This window comes from Symphalangus syndactylus, chromosome 4 (assembly GCF_028878055.3).
Source record: "Symphalangus syndactylus isolate Jambi chromosome 4, NHGRI_mSymSyn1-v2.1_pri, whole genome shotgun sequence".
NCBI lineage: Eukaryota > Metazoa > Chordata > Mammalia > Primates > Hylobatidae > Symphalangus > Symphalangus syndactylus.
The window spans coordinates 132,750,015-132,776,860 of record NC_072426.2 but is presented as its reverse complement, the minus strand read 5'-3'; the positions used below and the strand labels follow the sequence as shown (position 1 = coordinate 132,776,860).

General features: G+C 42.1%; 1 protein-coding gene across 15 annotated transcripts in view; it reads right to left on the bottom strand.

Annotated features, from left to right (window-relative positions):
* Window positions 1–23,493: 23,493 nt before the first annotated feature.
* The window catches only part of RAPGEF2 (Rap guanine nucleotide exchange factor 2), a 256,394-nt gene continuing 253,041 nt past the window's right edge, over window positions 23,494–26,846 (bottom strand). For all 15 annotated transcript variants that reach the window (XM_055276266.1, XM_055276268.1, XM_055276262.2 and 12 more), the window contains one exon: window positions 23,494–25,541. In XM_055276266.1, coding sequence (XP_055132241.1) covers window positions 25,516–25,541 — 26 coding nt within the window. In that variant the 3' untranslated portion in view covers window positions 23,494–25,515. The remainder of the gene's footprint in view (window positions 25,542–26,846) is intronic.

Sequence of the window (26,846 nt, the reverse complement as noted above, 5' to 3'; positions counted from 1 at the left end):
ATAAAAAATTACCATAACAAAACATAGATGCCATTTCAAGCCAAGCGTTGCTAAATTTTGACCTGGGTGCATTTGGGAGTGAAGACAGTAAGGGGAAAAAAAAAAAAAACTTTATTCCAACAGAAATCATTTTAGTTGCTTATTATGCAGATTTAGTGGTCATGAGAGCTTAAAAAAAAAGGAAAAAGGATCAACAATCTGCATAATGGAAGCTATCTCCTGCTGTGAACTCTGAAAGGGATATATGTAACAAGGGCAAACTTGCTTGCTACGCACTCAGGGGCATGTTCCTATAGACTAAAATAGGAATGATGCCTGCTGAGGTTTTCCAGGGCCTTCTAATTCTGCCATTTACTAACTGCTGCCACTACTCAGTTTACTTATCCATAGAAACAATACCCGCCTTATATGATTCAGGAAGGCTTCTGAGGAATGAATGAGCTAGATGTGAGCAGGACATTGAAAGTCCAAGATAATATTTAAGTCTCCTTTTACTTCATGTGCCATGTTTTTTTCAAAGCCAGAAGAGACGTGTAACTGAGGCTTGATGGTAAGTCACAGTTTACTGGCAGGATGTTGCGGGAGGTTTTTGGAGAAAAACAGAACAACATATAGGAAAGCAGAGTAGACTCAAATAGCAGAGCAGGAAGGAAGCACAAGCGGTGTTTGTATAGACAGAGTAAGAGGAGCGATTGAAAATAAACAGGATCTTGATCATGAGCAGCCTCCTTTATTTGTAAGAAAATTTCCTTTATTCTTAAGCGATAGGAGCCTACTAAGTGCTTCTAGAGAGTCAAATGAATAGATTAACATTAAAGAAAGTTCTTACTAGTGGTTTCTGGAGGATCAACTGAAGGCAGGTGATCTAGAGGTCAAGAGATAAATAAGAAGCCAGAGCGTAGAAATGATGAAATCCTAAACTAAGGCAGAGCCAGTCGTAATAGAGATCTGGAAGATGTTGAATGGAGATAACTTCTTTTTTTTTTTTTTTTTGAGACGGAGTCTCGCTCTGTCGTCCAGGCTGGAGTGCAATGGTGCGATCTTGGCTCACTGCAAGCTCCGCCTCCCTGGTTCACGCCATTCTCCTGCCTCAGCGTCTGAGTAGCTGGGACTACAGGCGTCCGCCACCACGCTCGGCTAATTTTTTGTATTTTTAGTAGAGACGAGGTTTCACCGTGTTAGCCAGGATGGTCTCGATCTCCTGACCTTGTGATCCGCCCACCTCGGCCTCCCAAAGTGCTGGGATTACAGATGTGAGCCACCGCGCCCGGCTGAGAACTTTGAATTGATGGTGGTTGTGCTGGGGAAAGAGAAACTGTGAATTAAGATAACTTTCAGATCTTCTGATGTTGAAAATTGGATAGAAGTTTGGTGCTTTGTTTTGTTTTTGTTTTAATATTGTCTTTTCATAAATCTCTAAGAACATATCTAATTTTTATTTCAGTGGTCCATTCATAGATACAATTTTCCTAAGATGTGTGAAGCCAATGCACGACTGTGTACTTGTCATTTGTGTGAAGTTGTGAACCATCACAGCCTGATGTTTTCTATGTATGTCTATACAGTTGACCCTTGAACAACATGAGTTTAAAGTATGCTAGTCCACTTATACCTGGATTTTCTTCTGCTTCTGCCACCCTCAAGACAGCAAGACTAATCTGCCTCATCCTCCTCCTCCTCAGCCTTCTCAACATGAGGATGACAAGGATGAAGGCCTTTTTGAGAGACCACTTCCACTTAATGAATAATAAATATATTTTTTCTTTCTATTATTTTCTTTTTAAAATTTTATTTATTATATATGTATTTATTTATTTTTTGAGACAGGGTCTCACTCTGTTCACTGGGTTGGAGTGCAGGGATGCAATCATAGCTCATCGCAGCCTCAAACTCCTGGGCTCAGGCCAATCCTCCCGCCTCAGCCTCCTGAATAGCTAGGAAGACTATAGGCATATGCTATTGCACCTGGATAATTTTTAAATTTTTTGTATAGACAATGACATGGTTTGGCTGTGTACCCACTCAAATCTTATCTTGAATTGTAGTTCCCATAATCCCCACATGTCGTGGGAGGGACCTAGTGAGAGGTACTTAAATCATGGGGGTGGTTACCCCCATGCTTTTGTTCTTGTGATAGTGGTGAGTTCTCATGAGATATGATGGTATAATAAGGGGCTTCCCCCTTTGCTTGGCACTCAATCTTTCTCCTGCAGCCCTGTGAAGAATTACCTTCTGCCATGATTGTAAGTTTCCTGAGGTCTCCCCAGCCATGCAAAAATGTGAGTCAATTAAACCTCTTGCCTTTATAAATTACCCAGTCATGGGCAGTTCTCTATAGCAATGTGAGAATGGACTAATACAGATGGAGCATCACTATGTTGACCAGCCTGGTCTCAAATTCCTGGTCTCAAGTGATCTTCCTTCCTCAGTCTCCGAAAGCATTGGGATTATAGGCATGAGCTACCAGACTCAGCCATACGTTTCTTTCTTGCTTGCTTGCTTATTTTTATTTCTTTCCTTCTTTCTTCTTTAATAGAGATGAGGTTTTGCCATGTTGCCCAGGCTGGTCTTGAACTCCTGGGTTCAAACAATCTTGCCAAACTCAGCCTCCCAAAGTGCTAAGATTACAGGTGTAAGCCATTGTGCGCAGTCAGCCATGCTCTTCTTAATAACGTTTTCTTTTCCCTAGCTTACTTTATTGTAAGAATACAGTAAACTAGACATACTATATACATACAGCATACAACATGCGTGTTTATTGATTTGTGTAAGTTTTGGGGGAGTCAAAAATTATACACAGATTTTTGACTGTGTGATGGGTTGGTGCCCCTAACTCCCGCATTGTTCAAGGGTCATCTGTATGTGTGTGCATTTGGCATTCGAAAATAATTTAAAAATAGAAGCATTTTATGCTGGCATGACATGATGTCTTGAATTTTCTTCAAAATAATCCAGTGGGTTGCAAGACAGAAACGTACATAGTGCCAAAATGAAGTAAGAGTAGTCATATGTGAATCGTTGTTGAAAACGGGTGCATGGGGTGACAGCAATATGCTGTCATCTCTACCTTTGTCTAGGTTTTGAAATTTATATAGTAAAAGTGTTTTAAAAACGAATAGAAAGGGAAATTAAATAGGTGCACAAGTTTCTAAAAACCATTTCCAAGGAAATTATGTTCAAAAGAAAAATAAGAGAATACCATTCTGGGAATGAGGTGGCAGTGGCAGTGTAGTTTTTGACCTTCTCAATGCCCCTGTAAAAAAAAACATCACAGCACCCAGGAGAGCAAAACCAAAGACAGGGAACTCCTAAATTACTATCGGTTATTCACTGGAAAGCATGGTAGAGTATTCTGAGAATAACTGCAGAAACCTGAAGAGTGTTTTGCAGGTTTTATTGTCCAGATAACTGCACTGGGGTTGCTGGAAGATCTAAGGATGCCGGATCTGCTGGGTGTTTGTGCCTATGAATTCTTGAAAGTAACAAACCAAACTGACTTTCCACGACAAAGCTCTACCTTGAGGAGCAAATGTTGAGAATAGATTCCTAGTTGACTAGGGCAGGGACAATAGAGTCCAGATAAAATTAGAGATGAACAGAGAATGAAAACCTCAGGCAGTTCACTGCCATGTTTTCAGTCTCTTTGTGAAAACAACAAAAGGAAGAGTTCTAGAGTCATGAGGTTAGAAATGTTATTCTGGCTCCTTCATCCCTCTTAAATATGCAAAAATAGTCATTTGAATTAAAAATGAGCCACAGAAAAGGACTGTAACAAATCTCAAATATTAAGTTGGTATTAGAAAAAGAGAAATAGGGCTGGGCGCAGTGGCACACGCCTGTAATCCCAGCACTTTGGGAGGCTGAGGAGGGTGGATTACAAGGTCAGGAGATCGAGACCATCCTGGCTAGCGCAGTGAAACTCCATCTCTACTAAAAAGACAAAAAATTCCCCGGGTGTGGTGGTAGGTGCCTGTAGTCCCAGCTACTCAGGAGGCTGAAGTAGGAGAATGGCATGAACTCGGGAGGCGGAGCTTGCAGTGAGCCCAGATCGTGCCACTGCACTCCAGCCTGGGCAACAGAGTGAGACTCCATCTCACACAAACAAATAAAAAACAGAAAAAGAGAAATAGGAGGAGATTAAATCCTTATGTGTCTGGAATTGGTGGGTTCTTGGTCTCACTGACTTTAAGAATGAAGCCACGACCCTCACGGTGAGTGTGACAGTCCTTGAAGGTGGCATGTCAGGAGTTTGTTCATTCTGATGTTCAGACTTTTTCGGAGTTTCTTCCTTCTGGTGGGTTCGTGGTCTCACTGGCTTCAGGAGTGAAGCTGCAGACCTTCGCAGTGAGTGTTACAGCTCTTAAAGTGGCGCGTCTGGAGTTGTTCGTTCCTCCAGTCCGAAGTTGTTCATTCCTCCAGTCCAAAGTTGTTCATTCTTCCCAATGGGTTTGTGGTCTCACTGGGCTCAGGAGTGAAGCTGCAGACCTTTGCGGTGAGTATTACAGCTCATAAATGCAGCACAGACCCAAAGAGTGAGCAAGCAGTAAGATTTATTGCAAAGAGTGAAACAACAAAGCTTCCACATTGTGGAAGCAGGACCAAACAGGTTGCCGCTGCTGGCTCAGGCAGCCTGCCTTTATTCCCTTATCTGGCCCCACCCATATGCTGCTAATTGGTCCATTTTACAGAGAGCTGATTGGCCCATTTTACAGAAAGCTGATTGGTCTGTTTTGACAGGGTGCTGATTGGTGCGTTTACAATTCCTGAGCTAGACACAGAGTGCTGATTGGTGCATTTACAATCCTTTAGCTAGACACAAAAGTTCTCCAAGTCCCCACTAGATTAGCTAGATACAGAGCACTGATTGCTGAGTTTACAAACCTTGAGCTAGACACAGAGTGCTAATTGGTGCATTTACAATCCTCTAGCTAGACATAAAAGTTCTCCAACTCTCCACCAGATTAGCTAGATACAGAGTGCTGACTGGTGCATCCACAAACCCTGAGCTAGACCCAGAGTGCTGATTGGTGCATATACAATCCTCCAGCTAGACATAAAAGTTCTCCAAGTTCCCACTGAACTCAGGAGCCCAGCTGGTTTTGCCTACTGGATCCTGCGCTGGGGCCATGGGCGGAGCTGCCCGCCAGTCCCACACCACGTGCCTGCTCTCCTCTGCCCTTGGGCAGTCGATGGGACCGAGAGGGTAGCGCCCATAGGGGAGGCTTGGGCTGCATGGGAGCCCGCCGTGGGGGGGTTGGGGCATGGCAGGTGGCAGGTCCTCAGCCCTGCCCCACGGGGAGGCAGCTGAGGCCTGGTGAGAATTCGAGTGCGGTGTGGGTGGGCCAGCAGTGCTGGGGCACCTGGCACACCCTCTGCAGCTGCTGGCCTGGGTGCTAAGCCCCTCACTGCCTGGTGCCGGTGGCGCCAGCCAGTGGCTCCGAGTGCCGGGCTTGCCAAGCCCACGACCACCCAGAACTCACGCTGGCCGGCAAGCGCCCTGCACAGCACTGGTTCCTGGCCATGCCTCTCACTCCACACCTCCCCACCAGCAGAGGGAGCCGGCTCTGGCCTCAGCCAGTCCAGAGAGGGGCTCCCACAGTGCAGCGGCGGGTGAAGGGCTCCTCAAGCGTGGCCAGAGCAGTTGCCAAGGCCGAGGAGGTGCTGAGGGCGAGCAAGGGCTGCTAGCACGTTGCCACCTCTCACTTACATACTATGAAATAACAGCAGAAATTCAAGCTCACACAATGGATGAAAACTTTAACTTAATATTTCAAAATATGCTAAACAAACATAAGGAAAACTATTATATGTGTTGATAAAACATAAAAATCAGAATTTAAAAAAAGTAAATAGAGCAAAGAAAAATTTAAATGAGATATGAAAAATCTCAGAAAAGCTTTAGGGAAAAAAACATTTGAGAAATAAGGGGGCTGGGTGAAGTGGCTCACACCTGTAATCCCAGCACTTTGGGAAGCCAAGGTGGGCTGATCACTTGAGGTCAGGAGTTTGAGATTAGCCTGCCCAACCCTGTCTCTACCAAAAAATACAAAACTTAACTAGGTGTGGGCGCCTGCCTGTAGTCCCTGCTACTTGGGAGGCTGAGACGAGAGAATCACCTGAGCCTGGGAGGCAGAGGTTGCAGTGAGCCAAGATCATGCCACCGCACTCCAGCCTGGGCGACATCTGCCTCACCAAAGAAAAAAAAAAAAGAGAGAGAAATTAAGATAAACCAAACGAGATATGACAATAAACACAACACAAAATGCTTAAGGGAAGTGGAAGATGGAAAGGAGGAAACTTTTAAATAACAAGGGAAATGAAAAAAGGTAAAAAGGATTTGATGGAAAGTGAAAGCTATAGAAGACAGTAAAAGAAGATCTAGCATGTTTGATAGGGAGATCTCTGAAGAGGAAAACCACAATAATTGAAAAGAACAAACACTAAAATTTAAAATGCAATAAAACTTTCCTTAGGGAGAATTTGAAACTACTTGTTGGATGGACCTCTGCTTGTATGAAATAATAGCCCAGAACTTACAATGCCAAGACTTAGTCTAATAAAACTATAGCTTTTTTTTTTTTGAGATAGAGTCTCGCTCTTTCGACCAGGCTGGAGTGCAGTGGTGCGATCTAAGCTCATTGCAACCTCTGCCTCCCAGGTCCGAGCAATTCTTCTGCCTCAGCCTCCTGAGTAGCTGAGATTACAGACATGCGCTGCCATGCCCGAGTAATTTTTTTTGTATTTTTTTGTATTTTTTAGTAGAAATGGGGTTTTACCATGTTGCCCAGGCTGGTCTCGAACTCCTGAGCTCAGGCAATCCTCCCCCCTCAGCCTCCAAAAGTGCTAGGATTATAGGCGTGAGCCGTCACGCCTGGCCAAAACTATAGCTTTAAAAAAAGAAAAGAAAAGAAAAAGTCCTTTAGACTTCATAAAAATACCATACTATGGTTGAGCCTTGAACAACATGGGATTAGGGGCGCTGATGCCCCATGCAGTCAAAAATCTGTGATAACTTTTAACTCCCTGGAAAATTAACTATAAATAGCTTACTGTTGACTGGAAGCTTTAGCGCTAGCTCACTTGTCTTTTTTTTTTTTTTTTAAGACAAGGTCGTACTCTGTCACCCACGCTGGAGTAGAGGGATGCAATCATGGCTCACGGTGGCCTCAACCTCCTGGGCTCAAGTGATCTTCCCCCAGCCCCAGCTTCTCCAGTTGCTGGGACAACAGGCGTGTGCCACCACACCCAGCTAATTTTTTTGTACTTTTTGTAGAGACAGAGTTTCACTATGTTGCTCAGGCTGGTCCTGGGCTCAAGTGATCTGCCTGCCTCAGCCTCCCAAAGTGCTGGGACTACAGGCGTGAACCACCATGCCTGGCCTGTTTTATGTATTATATACTGTATTGTTACAATAAAGTAAGCTAGAGGAAAGAAAATGTTCTTAAGAAAATCATGAAGAAGAGAAAACGTATTTACTATTCATTAAGTGGAAGTGGATCATCATAAAGACCGTAATCCTCACTGTCTTCACGTTGAGAAGGCTGAGGAGGAGGAAAAGGAGGATTTGGTCTTGCTGTCTCAGGGGTGGCAGAGGCAGAAGAGGTGGAAGAGATGAAAGAGGATGTAGGAGAGCAAGCACACTGGATATTAAAAAAATGCCTGTAGGCCCGGCGCGGTGGCTCACACCTGTAATCCCAGCACTTTGGAAGGCCGAGGCAGGTGGATCACCCGAGGTCAGGAGTTCGAGACCAGCCTGACCAACATGGTGAAACCCCATCTCTACTAAAAATACAAAAATTAGCTGGGCGTGGTGGCAGGCGCCTGTAATCCCAGCTACTAGGGAGGCTGAGGCAGGAGAAGCGCTTGAACCTGGGAGGCGGAGGTTGCAGTGAGCTGAGATCATGCCACTGCACTCCAGCCTGGGCAATAAGAGTGAAATCCCATCTCAAAAAAAAAAAAAAAAAAATGCCTGTAAATGAACCAATGTAGTTCAAACCCATGTTGTTCAAGTATCAACTATGCTTCAAAGGAAAAGACGTACAAATTGACAGTCAATTTTGAGTTAGCACTACTTTATGCAAGAAGACAATGAAGTGCCATTTTTAGTACACTCAAGAAAAGAAAAGGTGAGCTGAGGGTTTTTACATCAAAACTGAATTTCCAGTGCAAGAGCATTCCCATAAATCTTTCCTAACTAATCTACGAGAGAACTAATTCCAGACAACCAAAACAACCAGAGAAACAGTGATGTAAGGATAGTGAAATATAGCTAAGGTTGTGAGCCTGGCCCCTACATTCCAGGAAATCTCTACAATTTTGCATCAGACCACAAACTTCTGTCTTATTTCAAGCAAAGAATTGTCGGCTTTAGTGGATCTGATATTTCTATTTTAGATGCAGACAACTGAGCCAACCCTCAACAGATTTCTACAGAAATACATTCCTGGAAGATTCAGGACATGTTTTAAAGTATGAAAACAACATTTTAGTTACCTGTAATATCTATCGCTATCTAATAAATTATCCCCCAAACATAGTAACTTAAAATAACAAATAGTTTCTGTGCTCAATAATCTGGGAGCAGTTTATCTGGGTGGTTACAGCTCAGAGTCTCTCATGAGGCTGCAGACAAGCTGTCATCCAGGCCACAAGTCATCTCAAGGCTTGACTGGGGCTGAAACCCCTCTTACCAAGTTCACCCACATGGTTGTTGGCAGCCTCAGTTCTTCACCATATGGGCCTCTCCACATACAGCCTGAGTGGCCTGCAGGACCTCCTGGTGTGGCTGCTGCTTTCCCCCAGAGCTATGATCCGAAAGAAAAGCAAGAGTTCAAGATAGAAGTTTTATTGAAAAAAATGCATGTAAATGGACCAGTACAGTTCAAACCTGTGTTGTTCAAGAATCAACTGTGCTTAAAACGAAAAGAAACACAGATTGACATTTGATTTTGAGTTAGCATAATTGAGTTTATGCTTGAAATATTTTTGTAACCTGATCTTAGAAGTTACGTACTATCGGCCAGGCATGGGTGGCTCCCAGCACTGTGGGAGTCTGAGGCGGGTGGATCACGAGGTCAGGAGTTGAAGACCAGCCTGACCAACATGGTGAAACCCCATCTCTACTAAAAATACAAAAATTAGTCAGGCGTGGTGGCAGGCGCCTGTAATCCCAGCTACTCAGGAGCCTGAGGCAGGAGAATCACTTGAACCCGGGAGGTGGAGGTTGCAGTGAGCCCAGAGCACACCACTGCACTCCAGCCTGGATGACTAAAGCGAGACTCTGTCTCAAAAAAAAAAATAGAAAAGAAGTTACATACTATCACTTCTGACATATCCTATTTGTCCAACAGACCACCACCCATCATGAGAAAGGTCAGAAGGGTATCAAACCAGGAAACAGGCACCACTGAAGGCTATTTTGGAGGTCAGAGATGTAAATATCTCAAAATCCTGCAATGGAAAGGGGGGACATCCGAGTTCAAACCAAGACCTATCTGACTCCAGAAACTGTTCTCTTTGTAATATATTCAAACCAAGACGGAATGTGAATTACGATCTTTTTAGATCTAGATCTTTTTCTTATAATTAAGCTACAAAAAAAATAGAACTAATTTTTCTAAGAGTCTTTTAAAAGGCAAGTGGGTCTTACCTTTCAAGTGATTCTGGATGTCCACAAACAACTTCAGTGTGCAACGTGCAGCTTAGCCACCGGTCACTTTCAAGTAGAGAAACTCAAATTTTTCATGCATGTGATTTACACCTACTTGTTTTTAGTAAGAAAGAATCAAAATGGTCTGGATAACAGGAACACACCCTAAACCTTAAGACAGAAGTTCTCAACCTTTTATGTGGATACATTTCATTATATAATATGAAAAAAAAAACCACATTCCTTAAGATATTCCAGCAATCTCAATAGAAAAGTCTTTAACTGTTGGGGAGCTGTCAAGTTTATAGTGGCGAATACAAGTTTTTCAAAATTCTAATTTTCACTTGAAAGCTTGAATTTTATTATTGACAATAATAAAATTGGCTCTGTTGCCCAGGTTGGAGTGCAGTGGTGCAGTCTCAGCACACTGCAACCTCTGCCTCCCAGGTTCAAGCGATTCTCCTTCCTCAGCCTCCCAAGTAGGTAGGATTACAGGTGTGTGCCACCGTGCCCAGCTAATTTTTGTATTTTTAGTAGAGATGGGGTTTCACCATGTTGGTCAGGCTGGTCTCGAACTCCTGACCTCGTGATCCGCCCACCTCGGCCTTCCAAAGTGCTGGGATTATAGGCGTGAGCCACTGCGCCTGGCCCTTTTGATTATTTTCAAACTTTCACTTGACTTTTTTTTTGTTTTTGAGACAGGGTCTCACTCTGTTGCCTAGCCTGGAGTACGGTGGTGTGATCATAGCTCACTGCAGCCTCAAACTCCTGGGCTCAAAGGATCCTCCCACCTTGGCCTCCAGAATAGCTGGGACTACAGGCGCACACCACCATGGCTGGCTAATTTTTAAAATATTTTCATAGAGACAGGGTCTCACTATGTTGCCCAGGCTGATCTTGAACTGCTGGACCCACCTCAGCCTCCCAAAGCTCCAGGATTTTATTAGCCACTGTGCCTGTTCAGGTACTTGACTTCTTAAGGACTTTTGAGACATTTTTCTTAATCTTGTGCTCTGATTTCCTGACCTGGGCTCACATTTTCCACCCCTTTCCTGAAACTTACCCCAGCCACATCCCAGGAAGGTGCTAAGCAGACCATGCCAGAAGCAGACCATGCCAGTTCTCTGCATGCTCAGTCCATGGGTCAGGGAATGTTAGTGGAAGCACCTGCTTTTCCTCTAGTCTACCCTAGACCTTCACAAGGGGTGTGCCCTGCATTGTCAGCATCTCCCATGGCAGAGGAGGTGCATTCAGTCATGGCTTGAACACAGCCACCATGCCGCTAGTCCTAGCCCATGAGATGATCTGCTGCCTGAGAAATTGTAACCCATCCTACTTTGCTATCTTTTACAGATTTATGCTGTTACAACGTGTTTGTATACTACATGCATCTTGCCATGCATGTTTTAGAAAAACATTTTTCTTTTTTTTTTTTGAGGCAGAGTCTCGCTCTGTCGCCCAGGCTGGAGTGCAGTGGCACAATCTCGGCTCACTGCAAGCTCCGCCTCCTGGGTTCACGCCATTCTCCCGCCTCAGCTTCCCGAGCAGCTGGGACTACAGGCGCCCGCCACCGCACCCGGCCTAGAAAAACATTTTTCATTAGAAAAATATGCAACAATTTGATTCTTAGGAAAAGTTATTCTATACTAAAAACCAACTATAAAGCAGATTAATTTTTTTTGTTTTTTTATTTCCATAGGTTTTTGGGGAAACAGGTGGTATTTTGTTACATGAGTAAGTTCTTTAGTGGTGATTCGTGAGGTTTTGGTGCACCCATCACCCAAGCAGTATACACCGAACCTGATTAGTAGTCTTTTATCCCTCAGCCCCTTCCTGCCTTCCCTCCTGAGTCTCCAAAGTCTATTGTGTCGTTCTTATGCCTTTGCATCCTCATAGTTTAGCTCCCACTTATGATTGAATACATACAATGTTTGGCTTTCCATTCCTGAGTTACTTCACTTAGAATAATAGTCTCCAATCCCATCCAGGTTGCTGCAAATGCCATTAATTAATTCATTTTTATGGATGAGTAGTATTCTATGGTGTGTGTGTATATATATATACACATCTGTGTCATATATATATATATATATATATATATATATCACAGTTTCCTTATCCACTCACTGATTGATGGGCATTTGAGCTGGTTCCACATTTTTGCAATTGCGAATTGTGCTGCTATAAACATGCATGTACAAGTATCTTTTTCATATAATGACTTCTTTTCCTCTGGGTAGATACCCAGTAGTGGGATTGCTGGATCAAATGGTGGTTCTACTTTTAGTGTAGTGGTTTTTTTTTGTGTTTGTTTTTTTGAGACAGAGTCTTGCTGTGTCTCCCAGGCTGGAGTCCAGTGGCGCGATCTGGGCTCACTGTGCAAGCTCTGCCTCCCGGGTTCACGCCATTCTCATGCCTCAGGCTTCCAAGTAGCTGGGACTTCAGGTGCCTGCGACCATGCCCAGATAATTTTTTTGTATTTTTAGTAGAGACAGGGTTTCACTGTATTAGCCAGGATGGTCTCAATCTCCTGACTTTGTGATCCGCCCGCCTTGGCCTCCCAAAGTGCTGGGATTACAGGCGTGAGCCACTGGGTGTGGCCTACTTTTAGTTTTTTCAGGAGTCTCCACACTGTTTTCCATAGTGATTGTACTAGTTTACATTCCCAACAGCAGTGTATAAGTGTTCCCTCTTCACCGTATCCGTGTCAACATCTATTATTTTTTTATTATGGCCATTCTTACAGGAGTAAGGTGGTACCGCATTGTGGTTTTGATTTGCATTTCCCTAATCATCAGTGATGTTGAGCATTTTTTCACGTTTGTTGGCCATTTGTATATCTTCTTTTGAGAATTGTCTAATCATGTCCTTAGCCCACTTTTTGATGGGATTGTTTGTTTTTTCTTGCTAATTTGTTTGAGTTCGTTGTAGATTCTGGATACTAGTCCTTTGTCAGATGTATAGATTGTGAAGATTTTCTCCTACTCTGTGGGTTGTCTGTTTACTCTGTTGACTGTTCCTTTTGCACAGCAAAAGCTTTTTAGTTTAATTAGGTCCCAGCAATTTATCTTTGTTTTTGTTGAATTTGCTTTTGGGTTCTTGGTCATGAAATCCCCACCTAAGCCAGTGTGTACGCGGGTTTTTTCTGATGTTATCTTCTAGAACTTTTATAGTTTCAGGTCTTAGATTTAAGTCCTTAATCCATCCTGAGTGGATTTTTGTGTAAGGTGAGAGATGAGGATCCAGTTTCATTCTCCTACATATAAAGCAGATTTGATTTGAGATTATGAACTCAGCAGGGCATTTCCTGAGGAGGAAGAAATGCTGAGAGTCTTATGAGAACCTAAAGCACCATAGGTCAGCTTCCAATGATCTCACCCATGACTTGCTAGGGAAACAGCAGGGAGGATTGTTATCTAGAAGAGTTTTTCTTTCTCTCTCATTTTTTAATTGGAAAATGTGTCAATAAATTGGCAGATGATATCAAAACATAGGTAGACATTATGAACCATAAACCATGGACATGTTGAACTTACAAGGCAATCAGGGAAAAGCCTACATTATCCTGGATATGCTGAGGATAAATGCCCAAGAGTTCAACTGCTGGGTTGTGTAGTAATTTTAATTTTATAGTGATACTTGAGTTTCTATTAATATAAATATAGTACAGTACATTTATAACTTTATAGTACTGTTGAATTTTATAGGAATTTGCCAAACTGCTTTCCAAAGCAGCTCTACTATTTTACATTCCCACCAGCAATATGAGTGATCCTATTTCCCCACACCCTCTCCAGCATTTGGTATTTTTAATTTTAGCCATTCCGATAAGTACCTAAAAAAGAATTTTTCATGGGTATCCCTTGGTGCTGCACCTGGGCATGGCTGCACTCATAAACCTGAGGTTTTGGTCTTAGCAACCTGGTGGCTCGGTAATGACCTGTTATGAACTCAATTGTAGTCTCCCAAAATCCATGTGTTGAAGCCCTAACTCCCAATGTGACTGTATTTGGAGGCAGGGCCTTCAAAGACGTAACTGAGGTTAAGCGAGGTCACAGGGCAGAGGCTTAAACCAACAGGACCGGTGTCCTTATAAGAAGTGGAAGACACCATGGATGCACATTCAGAGGAAAGACCCTGTGAGGACACAGTGAGCAGGAAGCCATCGGCGAGTCAGGGAGAACAAATCTGGAAGGGAGACCTCAGGAAAGAACAAATATACCAGCACCTTCATCTTGGACCCCTGCCTCCAGAACTATGGGAACAACATTTCTATTGTTTAAAACACCTAAGCTGTGGCTTTTTTTTTATGGCCACTCTAGCAAACTAATACAAGGAACATAAAAGAAAGAGAGCAATCCAAAATAAACTCATGGAGTCTTTGCTTTCTAATCCCTAACGCTGCCTGTCCCCTCCCACTGCTGGCCTCCAGGTCACTAGCGTCCAGCGTGCACACCAGTACACAGCAGCTATGTCTCCTGGGGGTGCCCAATGGACTCCTGGCTCTCTCCCTGCTCCTTCAGAGCTCTCTAGCCAATGGCCACTAACACCCCCGTCATGGCAGATGGCCATGTGGTGTGTTCGCTGTTTTCCTGATGATGCTTTGGGTTGTCACAATCAATACTGCTTTTACAGAACAAAATAAGGAACTGGAGTTTGCTACATTTGTATTGAAATTTTTCCCCTAGGGCAGTGGTTCCCAGCGTTTTTGGCACCAGGTACTGGTTTCGTGGAAGCCAATTTTTCCATGGACCAGGCAGGGGGATGATTTTGGAATAATTCAAGCACATTACATTTATTTTGCACTTTATTTGTTATTACATTGTAATACATAATGAAATAATCATACAACTCACCATAACGTAGAATCAGTGGGAGCCCTGAGCCTGTTTTCCTGCAACTAGACGGTCCCATCTGCGGGTGACTGGAGGCAGTGACAGATCATCAGGCATTAGATTCTCATGAGGAGCACGCAACCTAGATCCCTCCCATGCACAGTTCACAATAGGGTTCGTGCTTCTGTGAGAATCTAATGCTGCTGTGGGTCTGACAGGAGACGGAGCTTGAGCGGTACTGCCAGCGATAGGGATCAGCTGTAAATACAGATGAGCTTCCCTTGCTTACCCGCCCTTCAGCCCCTGCCTGTGGCCCTGTACCAGTCTGTGGCCCAGAGGTTGGGGACCCTGCCCTAGGGCTCACACATTCCAAAGAGGTGATTTGGGGACTCCACTTTAGTAATAGAAGGAAGCCCTCCTGCATGCAGCCTGACCAGGACCAGGCTACAGGAATTGCACATCTAGGGGAATTTATTGGGTGCATGGCCACAGCAGGAGATGCCACAGGGCTAAGCTGTGGTGAAAGCGAGTTTGCCTCAGAGCACTTTTCTCACAGTTGAAAACTGTTTTTGTTCTCACCAGGAAAAAAAAAAAGTTTAAAACTCATGCAGACTGTCACATTTTTTAAAAAAGCATGGAAGCCCATCTCCTCTCTTGAGAACTTCTGGATGGGGATTCCTATACCGCTTCATATACACACGTCACAGGCAAAGTAAGCAGGACCAAACAACTGGAATCCTTCACGTTCTTATATCTGAAAGAGTTCTCAGAAGAGAAATAATCTCTTCTCAGGAGATGGACAGTTTATTTTCAGAGATAAAAGTTTGTTGCTATGTAGAAATAAGCCAGGGAAAATGGTTTGGAATATCTTTAAAGGGTTAGAATATTTTCCAAATGCCTTCTGATTTCTTCACATCAGAAATGTTTAAAATTTTTTTTTTAGTTGTAAAACTGCACTCACTGTGTGCATTTACTGTTCCCTTTTTTGCTTTGAATCTTTGTCTTCTTACCCTCTCCCCACTATATTTACAAACAAACTTCCTTGCCTGGGACAGAAACACGCACATTGTCTTCTCCACACTTCTGTGTCACATCAAACAGACTGACTGCTCTTTCTGCACTGCCAAGAACTTCTCAGTAGACAAACCCTAGTCTGACCTAAAAAGTTAATCAATTAATTTTGTAAGATAGTGGTGGCCATTACCTTGAGCAATTGTTTCAAAGTGGGGAAGGGCAAAAGCTTATTTTGTTCTTGGGATGGAAATGAACATTCTCCAAGGCTTTTGTGCAGAGAGTGATAGGATGAGAACTTGAGCAAGAAAAGACACTCATGAGCTTGACATAAGTTGTAAATGGGGGTTGAGAAAAGCCTAAAGATTTGGCAAGAGGATTCTGAATAAGCCAGAGAATGGGAATGGATGCATTTTAAAATTTCAACTAGGAGAGCCACCCTTCAATGAAGTGTGGAACGTCACAGAAGAATACCAAAAACGGAACTGTTTTTTTAGGGCAGGGTGGGTGGTGACGGTGAGGGCGGTGGGAGAACAGGGAAAGAAGGAAGGGAGGAGAGAAAAAAACTTTTATGGTAGAAATCAACTTACAAATATTGAAGAGCGAATAAAGCACCACAATGGTTAATATGTTTTATTTATTTATATCCCACGTTGTTTCAAAAACACATCCAAGGTGTGGGGTTGAAAATCATCTGAAGCTCACTGAAGCACAAATTCCACATTGTGCCTGTCACAACAGGGTGGAGTCTTCCTGTCTGGGTGGACAAAGCTTGATTTAGAGACACAGTGAAGCCGCGCCAGCATTTCAAGGCTGGAGGGTGGTGGTTGCTCTTCAAAGAATCTCCTGCAGGAACGTGACCTCCAGCAGGGAAGATGTGCTTCATCAATGTGGATTGCCAAGGGGTGACCTCTGGGTGAGCCCCAAGGCAGGAAGGAGACCCTCGCTTAAGAGCCATTTATGAAAGATTAGCTCAGAAATCAAGGCTTTGAATGCATAAAGTGGATATATTTGGGTTTCCTTTCTGGGTCTGGAGAAGGAGAAATGAATTTAAAGCATTTATAAGTAGTTTGTTTCTAATAGTGATATTTATATAAATCCACAGATAAATTGCGTCCTCATGAGCTGACTGGGTAAAATGAAATTTCAAATATAGGTTCAAGTTCAGCCATTGCACTCGCTAAGTAGAGATTCTCTGGTTTGAGGGAACTCTGATGATCGCACACTCTATGGGAGTAAAAAGAAACAGCTATTTAAATATCTTAGGTGCAATCGTATATGACTGATCTTAAAGGACACTTGAAATCAATGAGGTAAACCACTCTGAGCTCAAACCAGGTAAACTCAGTGCAGCAATCACGCGCAAGATTATGTAGTTATATCTTCAACTAATTAAGTAAGAGCATCTGGTACCTACCCCAGTCTGAGAATGAAAGGATACAATCTTTTGCTGTTATCAGAAGCCTCCAATTTATGAGTGACATTAACTATTATTAATGGGAAATTCACTTCCCAAAAAGTAGAGTTTTCCTGCCTCAGGAGGGGTCTGCTCCAAACCATGGATATGAACTATTGTGTTGCTTTTTTGCTTTTGAATATTTGCTTATTAATTTATTTCACCATTTAATTGTTCTTTCTTCTCATCCTTTCCCTTCTGTCCTTTTCCTTGCTATTATTTCACCTCCTTTACCACTATTATTTTCCTGTTTCTTCCCATATCTATGATATTTGGTTTTCTTTTTCTTTCTTTTTCTTTCTTTCTTTTTCTTTTTCTCTCTCTCTCTCTCTCTCCCTCTCTTCCTTCCTTCCTTCCTTCCTTCCTTCTTTCTTTCTTTCTTTCTTTCTTCTTTCTTCTTTCTTTCCTTTCTCTTTCTTTCTTTCTTTCTTTCTTTTCTCTCTCTCTTTCTTTCTTTCTTTCTTTCTTTCTTTCTTTCTTTCTTTCTTTTTCTTTCTTTCTTTCTGAGACAGAGTCTTCCTCTGTTGCCCAGGCTGGAGTGCAGTGGTGCAATCTTGGCTCACTACAACCTCCACCTCCCGGGTTCAAGCAATTCTTGTGCCTCAGCCTCCCAAGTAGCTGGGATTACAGGTGCATGCCACCACACATGGCTAATTTTTGTATTTTTAGTAGAGATGGGGTTGCACTAGGTTGGCCAGGCTGGTCTGGAATTCCTGACCTCCAAGTGATCCTCCCGCCTCAGCCTCCCAAAGTGCTGGGATTACAGGCATGAACCACTGTGCCCAGCCTCCTTGGTTATATTATGATAGAGCAATAATCTATAGTGAACAACTTCTGCGCCTGCCTCACGGGTCAGTGAGGGGCCTGCTGGGGAGGGGCACAGTGGAATACCAGGTGAGCAGTCTCTCCTCTCCTCAGGAAAGTAAATGGAAGAAAGGACACAAGTACCACAGTTCGCCCATGAGTAGGCTGGTGGTTTTCATTCTACTGGTCCTCCAGCTTTTTGAGGTGAATTATTGAAATTACGTATTCCACTTTGTCAGTGTCCTTCTCTGGGCCTAGTTTTGCATGTGAGCAAATAATTTTAATTTTGCAGGGCTGTGGCTTAACCCCTTTCCTGGTCACATTTCTTATTTGACTCTTTCCATTCTATTTGTTGGCATTTGCTTGGCTATTTTGATTTTTCTACATTTTCCGTCTTTTGAAAAGCTCTAAAATCTAACCAGCTGATCCAAGATTATACAAATTCTATTATTTAAGGATATCCTTGAAGGATACAGAGTGCTAGAAATAGCTTGGTTAGATGTAGTGCCTGCGCTCAATGATTCGCCACCTTTACAGTGACACAAAAGAACGAATCAGATGGCCGGGTGTGGCGGCTCACGCCTGTAATCCCAGCACTTTGGAGGGCTGAGGCGGGCGGATCACGAAGTCAAGAAATCGAGACCATCTTGGTCAACCTGGAGAAACCCCGTCTCTACTAAAAATACAAAAATTAGCTGGGCGTGGTGGCACGTGCCTGTAGTCCCAGCTGCTCAGGAGGCTGAGGCAGGAGAATCACTTGAACCCGGGAGGCGGAGGTTGCAGTGAGCCCAGATCACACCATTGCACTCCAGCCTCGGCGACAGAGCAATACTCAGTCTAAAAAAAAAAAAAAAATCAGATGTTTTGGAAAATGCAGTGAATAAACTGTGTGGACTCACCAGTACTGTAATTGTACCTGAAGAGGGTAGAATGCCCCCTTCCTCAACCACATCCAGAGCCTTACCTTATGGATGTATTAACAGAAGCTACAATGGAAACTGTGGAACTTTGTATCCCATGGACAAGAATTTTTTTGACTCAGTTTTAAAAATTAACATTTTCTGCAACTTTCTTATCTTTGTCAATGTTACTTTTATTTTTTTTTCCCCCTGAGACGAGTTCTTGCTCTCTTACCCAGGCTAAAGTGCAGTGGTATGATCATAGCTCACTTGCAGCCTGAACTGCTGGGCTCAGGTGATCCTACAACCTCAGCCTCCCAAGTTGCTGGGACATATTGGCACGTGCTACCAAGCTTGAATATTATTTTTTTTTAAGACAGGGTCTCCCTATGTTGCTCAGGCTGGTCTTGAATTCCTGGGCTCTAAGCAATCCTCCCACCTTGGCTTCCCAGTGTTGGGATTACAGGTGTGAGCCACTGTACCCAGCCTATTCTCTTTATCTTAAGCATTCAGAATAAGAATCTTGAACATTTTACAAATTTTGGCTTAATTTTTAAGTCTCTTATATGCTATTAGACACCAAATTCTATTGATTTTTTTCCTTTGAATTGGCTTTGAAACCATACTTTCCAGGGCTTTGCTGGCTCAGGCCTGGATGATAGCAGGTTTCCCAGCTAGCTACCTTCCCCCGCCTCACCCTCCATCCTGCCTGGTCCTGACTAATCAAGTCATCCTTTCCTACATCAAAAGATTCTGTCAATTCTTTCTCCTTTCCTTCCTTGTTTCTTTTTATAAGCATTTATTGATCCCCTAAAAGGAACAATCTCTAAACATTTTTTGTCCTGATCTCACACTCCCTACTTATCCCAACCAATTTCTCAGCATCTTCTATTCATAATGTCCCATCTAATGAGGCATGACTCCTGTGTCCCACAGCCATGCCAATAGCCCTGCCTCTTGCCTTCGTTCTCGTCTTCAAATGATACTTGAAGCTATAGCTGAAGTCCCGTCTCTTCTTATGGATACTTCAGTCTTCATTGACCTTTCACTCCACTGAACTTCTGTAGTCACACAAAACTGAACTCTTTAAAGAGTCTTTTATCCTTTGCTCCTTTTGATTAATCTGAAACCCTTGCTAGCCTTGTTACGAGTCATTTATTTCACTTCTGAATATTCACCAGTCTGAGCAGTTATAGATGCCCCTTCACACATGCATTTTGTCTGATTTTTGAGTCTCCAATTTACCTGTGTAATTGAGGTCCTTTAGGTTGTTTGATATGATATTCATTAAACACCGTGGCATTATCCCAGGCACTCTTTCTAGATGCTGAGAACAGAAATGGTTATTCAGAGAGGATACAGAAAAAATAGCTCTCCATCCTGGTCCAATGAAGAAGAACAAGAACATTTCAGAGCCAAGCTTCAGGGAGTTGTTCTAAGACTGGACATTCTGAATACTCACTTCTTTGGTGCGTTTTTTTTTTTTTTTGCCTTTTCATAGGAATTCCCCAAAGAGAATGTGGTAAGGTTGTCAGCTGTTGCTTTCCTTCTTACTGGCTGGTCACGGCACTCATTCCAGGGCCCTCTTACAGACTGCTGGTGAGCTCACATTGGCAACTCTTGGATCAGACACCTCCTTCAATCCAGCGGTGATCAAGATGGTGGGATCACTCCGTAGGTTTTTCCATGTAGGGCCTGAGACACTTCTCTAAAGTAATAAAGTATAACTTGAAGGTGCCTCGGTTCACTTTAGTAAAATCTGTAAATATCTAGCATCTAGAAGAGTGCTTGGACCACAAATTAGCTCACTAAACTATATCTAGAAGCATTGTACATATACATATTTTCATCTTAATACCAAATGTGACACTCACCTGATCCTGAAACCAATTTTATAGTCCTATTTGGGGAAAAAAAGTTTCAATCTATATAAAGAAAACCTCACGTATTTTGAGATACTATTACCTCATTGGTCCCCATTTGACCACAATGCATTTGGCAAGGTCACAGAATATTATTAAAATGTTTCTTTTCTGAGACAGAGTCTTGCCCTGTCGCCCAGGCTGGAGTGCAGTGGCATGATCATAGATCACTGCAGCCTTGAACTCCTGGGCTTAAGTGATCCTCCTACTTTAGCCTCCTGAGTAGCTAGGACTACAGGTGCACACCCTTACAACTGGCTGTATTTTTTATTTTTTGTACAGATAGGGTCTTGCTTTGTTGCCCGGGCTGGTTCTTGAATTCCTGGCATCAAGCAATCCTCTTGCCTCAGCCTCCCATAATGCTAACAGGTATGACTCACTGTTCCTGGCCAAAAGTTTCTTAAATTGTATTAAACTAACTTTTATTTTTGAGGTGTTGAACACTGAATTAAGTTGATTTCACTTTCAGTCTTTATAAAGCTGGTCATTTGACTCAACTTATTTCAGATATTTTATTCTAGGCTTAGACATTTTTCCCCTAAGAATTGTTACAATCTTGATTGCCCATGACATAAAGTCTTTTCTGGCATTTCTTAACCTTGCATGGAATGTTGTGATTGCCTCTATAAATTTTTCTGGTATATGGCTATGTCATAGTAACAACTAGCTTGCCTTGTACTTGGCTAAAATGTGAATCTTTTAAAAACTGCAACTCAGGCCGGGCACAGTGGCTCACGCTTATAATCTCAGCACTTTGGGAGGCCAAGGCGGGTGCATCATTTGAGGTCAGGAGTTCAAGACCAGCCTGGCCAACATGGTGAAACCCCGTCTCTACTAAAAACACAAAAATTAGCCGGGTGTGGTGGTGCACGTCTGTAGTCCCAGCTACTCAGGAGGCTGAGGTAGGAGAATTGCTTGAACCCAGGAGGTGGAGCTGAGATTGCACCACTGCACTCTAGCCTGGATAACAGAGTGAGACTCTGTCTCAAAAAAAAAAAAAAAAAAGGCAATTCATAAATTATTTTTCAGTTCCAGTCAGTATTTTCGTCTCACTCTCAAATAGGTAAATTTGCACTTTAAAATCTTTCTTGAAAGTGTCATGTTGGCCTCAGCTGCAGTTTGCCTTACACATTTCCATCTTATTGCCCCTTTCAACAACCTCTGCTGATATTATACCCTTAGTGAATCTTCACAAAATAATTTACCTCTGCAATGAACAACTTGACTCCTCAGTTGCTGCATTACCTTTATTCTGTAGGCAAGCTTTTTTTTTTTTTTTTTTTTTTTTAAAGAATGCTGGTATCATGGGATAAAGCACTCAAGAGAGTTTCCTATTTTTCTTTGGCATGAATGTACTGCAATGGCATTGAGAGACAGAGACGAAAAGGTGTGTTGATACATGCATCCTCAGAAGCTTGCATTATTCATTTTGGGATATTATCAGTGAACTAAAGGTAAAAGATATTAAATCATAGATGAGCATAAAATCTATACCTCCCAAAAGCAGAGAAATGGATTGAAGCTGAGAAAAACATTCTGAGGACTTCAACTTGTATGTATGAAAACAGACCCAGGTCTGTGTGGCCTCTTTGATTAGGGTGGAGAGCATCAGACCTTCACCCAAACCTTCTACAATATCCCTAAAACTTGGCAAAGTTCTATTATTAACATAACATAAACTCTGTCCCTGCAAACTGTTACACTTGGCAAATACTTATTTCTTGAAACCCTTAAGTGGAGACCAGTCTTGTGCTACATGGAGGAAGTATCCTAAAACATAAAAGTCTAATAAAACCTAAAAGGAAAACAAACCATGGCCTATTTGTCACTGTCTCCTATTTTTAGCAGAACACAAACAGTAATGATAAAGAGGTTATTCTCCAAAACATCAGATTCTTAGTATTTTTTCAAAAAAAGTTTGAGAAAATTAAGCTTTCTGAGTGACAGTTTAGGAAAGTCCCTGAGGAATGGGTTTTAAAGTGAAAAGACAACAGAGGTGAGCATGTAACAACATACACAAACACGCAGGTTCTTCATTTTTTAAAAGGTGTGGTTGAAGCTACTAGAATGGTTAAAAAATAAATAAATAAATAAATAATTTTCCCGATTATTTTGGTTTCCAGGTTTTCAAAATTTCTCAGCGAAATAGCTGGCACGAATACCTTGGAAAGATCTTGAAGCCTGGCCCTGGCCATTTTCCTGTTAGCTTCTGGAGAGACCTTCCTCCCTCTCCTCTTCAGGCTCCCTCACATTTTCCAGTGTTTGGTGCCTCTGCTTCCAGTTGCTTCCACTCCGACTTCTGAGACTTCTCAGTGGCTGATGGATACTTTCAGTTACGCTTGCTTGAGGAAAAGAAATGAGTCACTCATTTCAACATGTGCTTAAGCAGGCTGCTACTTAACTGGTTTTTACCTTTTAAAATTAAGTGCCCTTCTGATAGACTAAAGTATTATTCAGACTTACCACACATCAGCACTCATATCAGTATTGTGTACTAGTTAGAAGTCCAGAATCACTAGCTAAATTGTACTCTTCACTTAATGATCATGACTTTGAATGTCAGTTTAAGTTCTCTGAGGTCCTGTCTCTCAATATATATACTGGGAACCAAAATATTATGTACCATAAAGATGACTGTTGGAAACGGTTGAGAAGAAACAAATGTTATGCAAATATACTGTGACAGCATCTTCATTTTCAAGAAACACTGAATTCTGAACATGGTTTGGTTGGTGCTAACGTTAATGATATTAATTGCTTTGGATCAACAGAGATCTACCTAAAATAAATAGGCTATTGGGCAGTTTCCAATAACCATGAGGCTAAATCTCTCCACCCAAAGGACTTGCTTCTGCAGGAGACTAAAGGCTTCTATTCCACTTTAATAATAAAAAGCATGCATGATTCACTAAGAATATAGGCAAGGCTTTATGTTATATTTATTTATTTTCCAGCTTGTACAAACTGGATGTAGAAGCATAAACATAGTACATTTCTACCATCTTCAACAAAAATATAACCAATATGTACAATTATTGTATTAAAAATACAAAAGGGATACAGACTCCACCAATGTCTTTCTAAAAGACATACAGGTACAAGTAGTATCAAAAGTATGAGGAAATCACCAGTTAATTGTACATTCTGCACTTGACATCACAGAGCGAACTGAGATTAGCAGTCCTATGTTCTACAATTACTTAATGCTTAGATAACATTTGTGCAACTTGTGGTAGAGCTAGATTTCTGTCTTTCTATATGCACATGAGGTCCATAGCCTATATAATAAGACTGGCAAATAATGCATATTACATGTAAAATTACAAATGCATAATTGACAATGTAATATATAAGCAAGTAGACAAATGCCATGATACAGAAGAGAATTATTAAATAAAGCACTGACATTGTTTGATACAGTGAAAAAACACTGCAATTCCACTTTTAAAATTTGAAGCTATTTACGTTTATCTACTGATCAATATGATCAGCTGAATTTAATGGAAAAAAAATCCAAGACCAGCAGTTCCTCACATTTGAGTACTACTCAGATTGGCAGCCTTCACTTTTCCGGAGTCTGTGCAAAACAACACAAAAATAGAGTGGAGGGGTCATTTCAGTCATTATAGGGTTAATAGCAGCTGTGAGCAGATGGTTGCTACACTTAGGCCTTCTCTATATGCAGCGTCCATAAAGCCACTTGGAGGTTAGTCTTTGGTGACTAACCTGCCTTGCAAAGGCTGGCATGTCTAACCAGGTTTTTGATCTTTTATCACGTTTAAAGGCTTGTTTATTCCCTAATGCCAATTCAATAAAGGGAGGCTGTCTTGAAAGAGCAGTATAAACAGCTGGCATTAGCTCCAACATCCCAAGCTGCTTTCACTGCAATGCTATCCAGTTATAAATGTTTCTCTTAAAAAAAAAACAAAAAACAAAACCTACACCTCTAAATTAACAAAAATCAAAGAAATATAACTTAAAAATGGGGTTTGCCATCCATCTCAATGGAGCAGGACACATCCACCAATGACACCGTCCTGCCTCCATAAGGCTCAGACAGGACACAAGGGTCCTAGTTCCCTCCCCTGGCCATGTGCAAACAGTTTTACAGAACCCCATCCACTGGGGAAGGAGCAGATGAGGTGTCTTGGTATTAATTGGCTAACATTTCATACTTCCAGGATAGGGCACTTCATGGGTGAGACCAGAAGGACATGGAAAGCCAGGGTCACAAGCCAGGTCTTCCCGTCTTCTTGGTGTGGCCACACCCTGTCCGGCATATTTGGTTTTTCAGAAACCAGGCTGGCAACCCTACGTAAGGTTTAAAATAATACTGTAATCATTAAATGGATATACATTTACTCTCTGAACAAAATCTTTAAACTCATTTTTTTTTTTTTTTTTTAAAAAGGAGGACATTGTAAACAAGTGGACAAGCACTGTACGCAAATGATTTAATTGTTTTTCTTTGTCTTCCTTGGTGGGTTAAAGGCCCCAAGTAGTTCAATGGCTAGCTTTTCTCATTATCCCAATGAGATCAAGTGCTAGGACTGGACTGAAATCTAAAAGGAAGATTAAAAAAAATCCTTCCAGGCATTGAGAAGTGCAGCCAGAGTGAATCATCTTGTTGTGATGATCTTGGAATTTGGAATGATACCGTGTGATGTGGCAGGCAGCAACAGTGGGAGCTCGAAGATTGCTGCACTGTGCATTTCAAGCAACAAAGTCTGAAAAGTGCCAGGGCAATTTCTTCACAGTATTTCACATGCAAAGGGGAAAGGAAGAAGGGGAGAAGAAGCCCCATGCTGCTTTTAAGGCAGGGAAGGAGGCAAACTGGTCCACCATCCTCAGAATGTGAGTTCCAAGGCTCCAATGCTCGGGACGTCTTCTTGTGCTCTCCTTTCAGGCGGCTCGCTCTGCTTCCAGAAAAGCCTGTGCCTCAAACAGCAGAAACTTGTTCATCTTCTGCAAATAAAGCAGGGAAGAAAAAGAAATCAATAAACAAGCAAGTAATTTCTTGTGCTATAGAGAATATATTCACTGATGTGCTAAATAAAACTATCATAGTTATTCTTTTTAGTATAGCTCACTTAGAATCCTTGTCTCTTTTTCCTAAGCAATGATGAACAACAAAAAGGTTAAAATGTATGCAATACATATCTTTACATATATACACACACACAATATTAAAAAGATATGCATTATATATTTTTGTTCAGAAAGTTAATAAATTCATTTTAAAAAGTTGTAAAATAGCATGTGCCATTTAAAAAAATAATATACGATCAGATACACATAAAAAGTCTAGGATATATAACAACATTTTAATAGTGGCTATCTGCAAGTGACAGGATTTTAAGTAATTTTCATTTGTAATGTTTTTCTATTTATTTATTTAATTTAATTTTTTTGAGACAGGGTGTAGGTTTGCCATCCACAGTGCAGTGTTCTTGGCTTACTGCAACCTCCGCCTCCCGGGCTCAAGTGATTCTCCTGCCTCAGCCTCCTGATCTCCCGGTCATGTGTTGCTTTTTTCTATGATTGTGTAATCAAACATGTTAAACTGAAAACTTTAAAAAGAGGATAGAAGGACATGATCTCCTTCCTCATTCTCAATTCAGCATGGTCAGATAGATTTGTAGAAAGAATGCACAAAGAGTTACAGAGAATGTGGGTTCCTTCCTTCCTTCCCTTTCTCCCTCCCCTTCTCTCTCTTTCTTTTAGAGACAGGGTCTTGCTCTGCTACCTAGGCTACAGTGCAGTGGCACAATCATGGGTCACTGCAGCCCTGAACTCCTGGGCTCAAGTGATCCTTCCACTTCAGCCTCCAGAGTAGCTAGGACTATAGGTACACACCACCACGCCTGGGTCATTTGAAAAATATTTTTATGGAGACAGGTCTCACTATGTTGCCCAGGCCTGTCTCAAACTCCTGGCCTCAAGCAATCCTCTCCACCTCGGCCTCCCAAAGTGCTGGGATTACAGGCATGAGCCACCAGGCTGGCTGATAATGTATCTTTCTTTATCAGACTTTCATTTCCAAATGAGTCCCAATTCATTTGAAGTGCAAATATAATGTTTCCACAGAAAACTTTAACCATCCACCTTTGAGAGTCCTAGATGCTTCTAAAATTCTTGACAACAGCACAAACTTGTGAGATTTTTATTTTCTTTTTCTTTTTTTGAGACAGAGTCAATCACTCTGTCACCCAGGCTGGAGTGCAGTGACATGTTGTCGGCTCACTGCAACCTCTGTCTTCTGGACTCAAG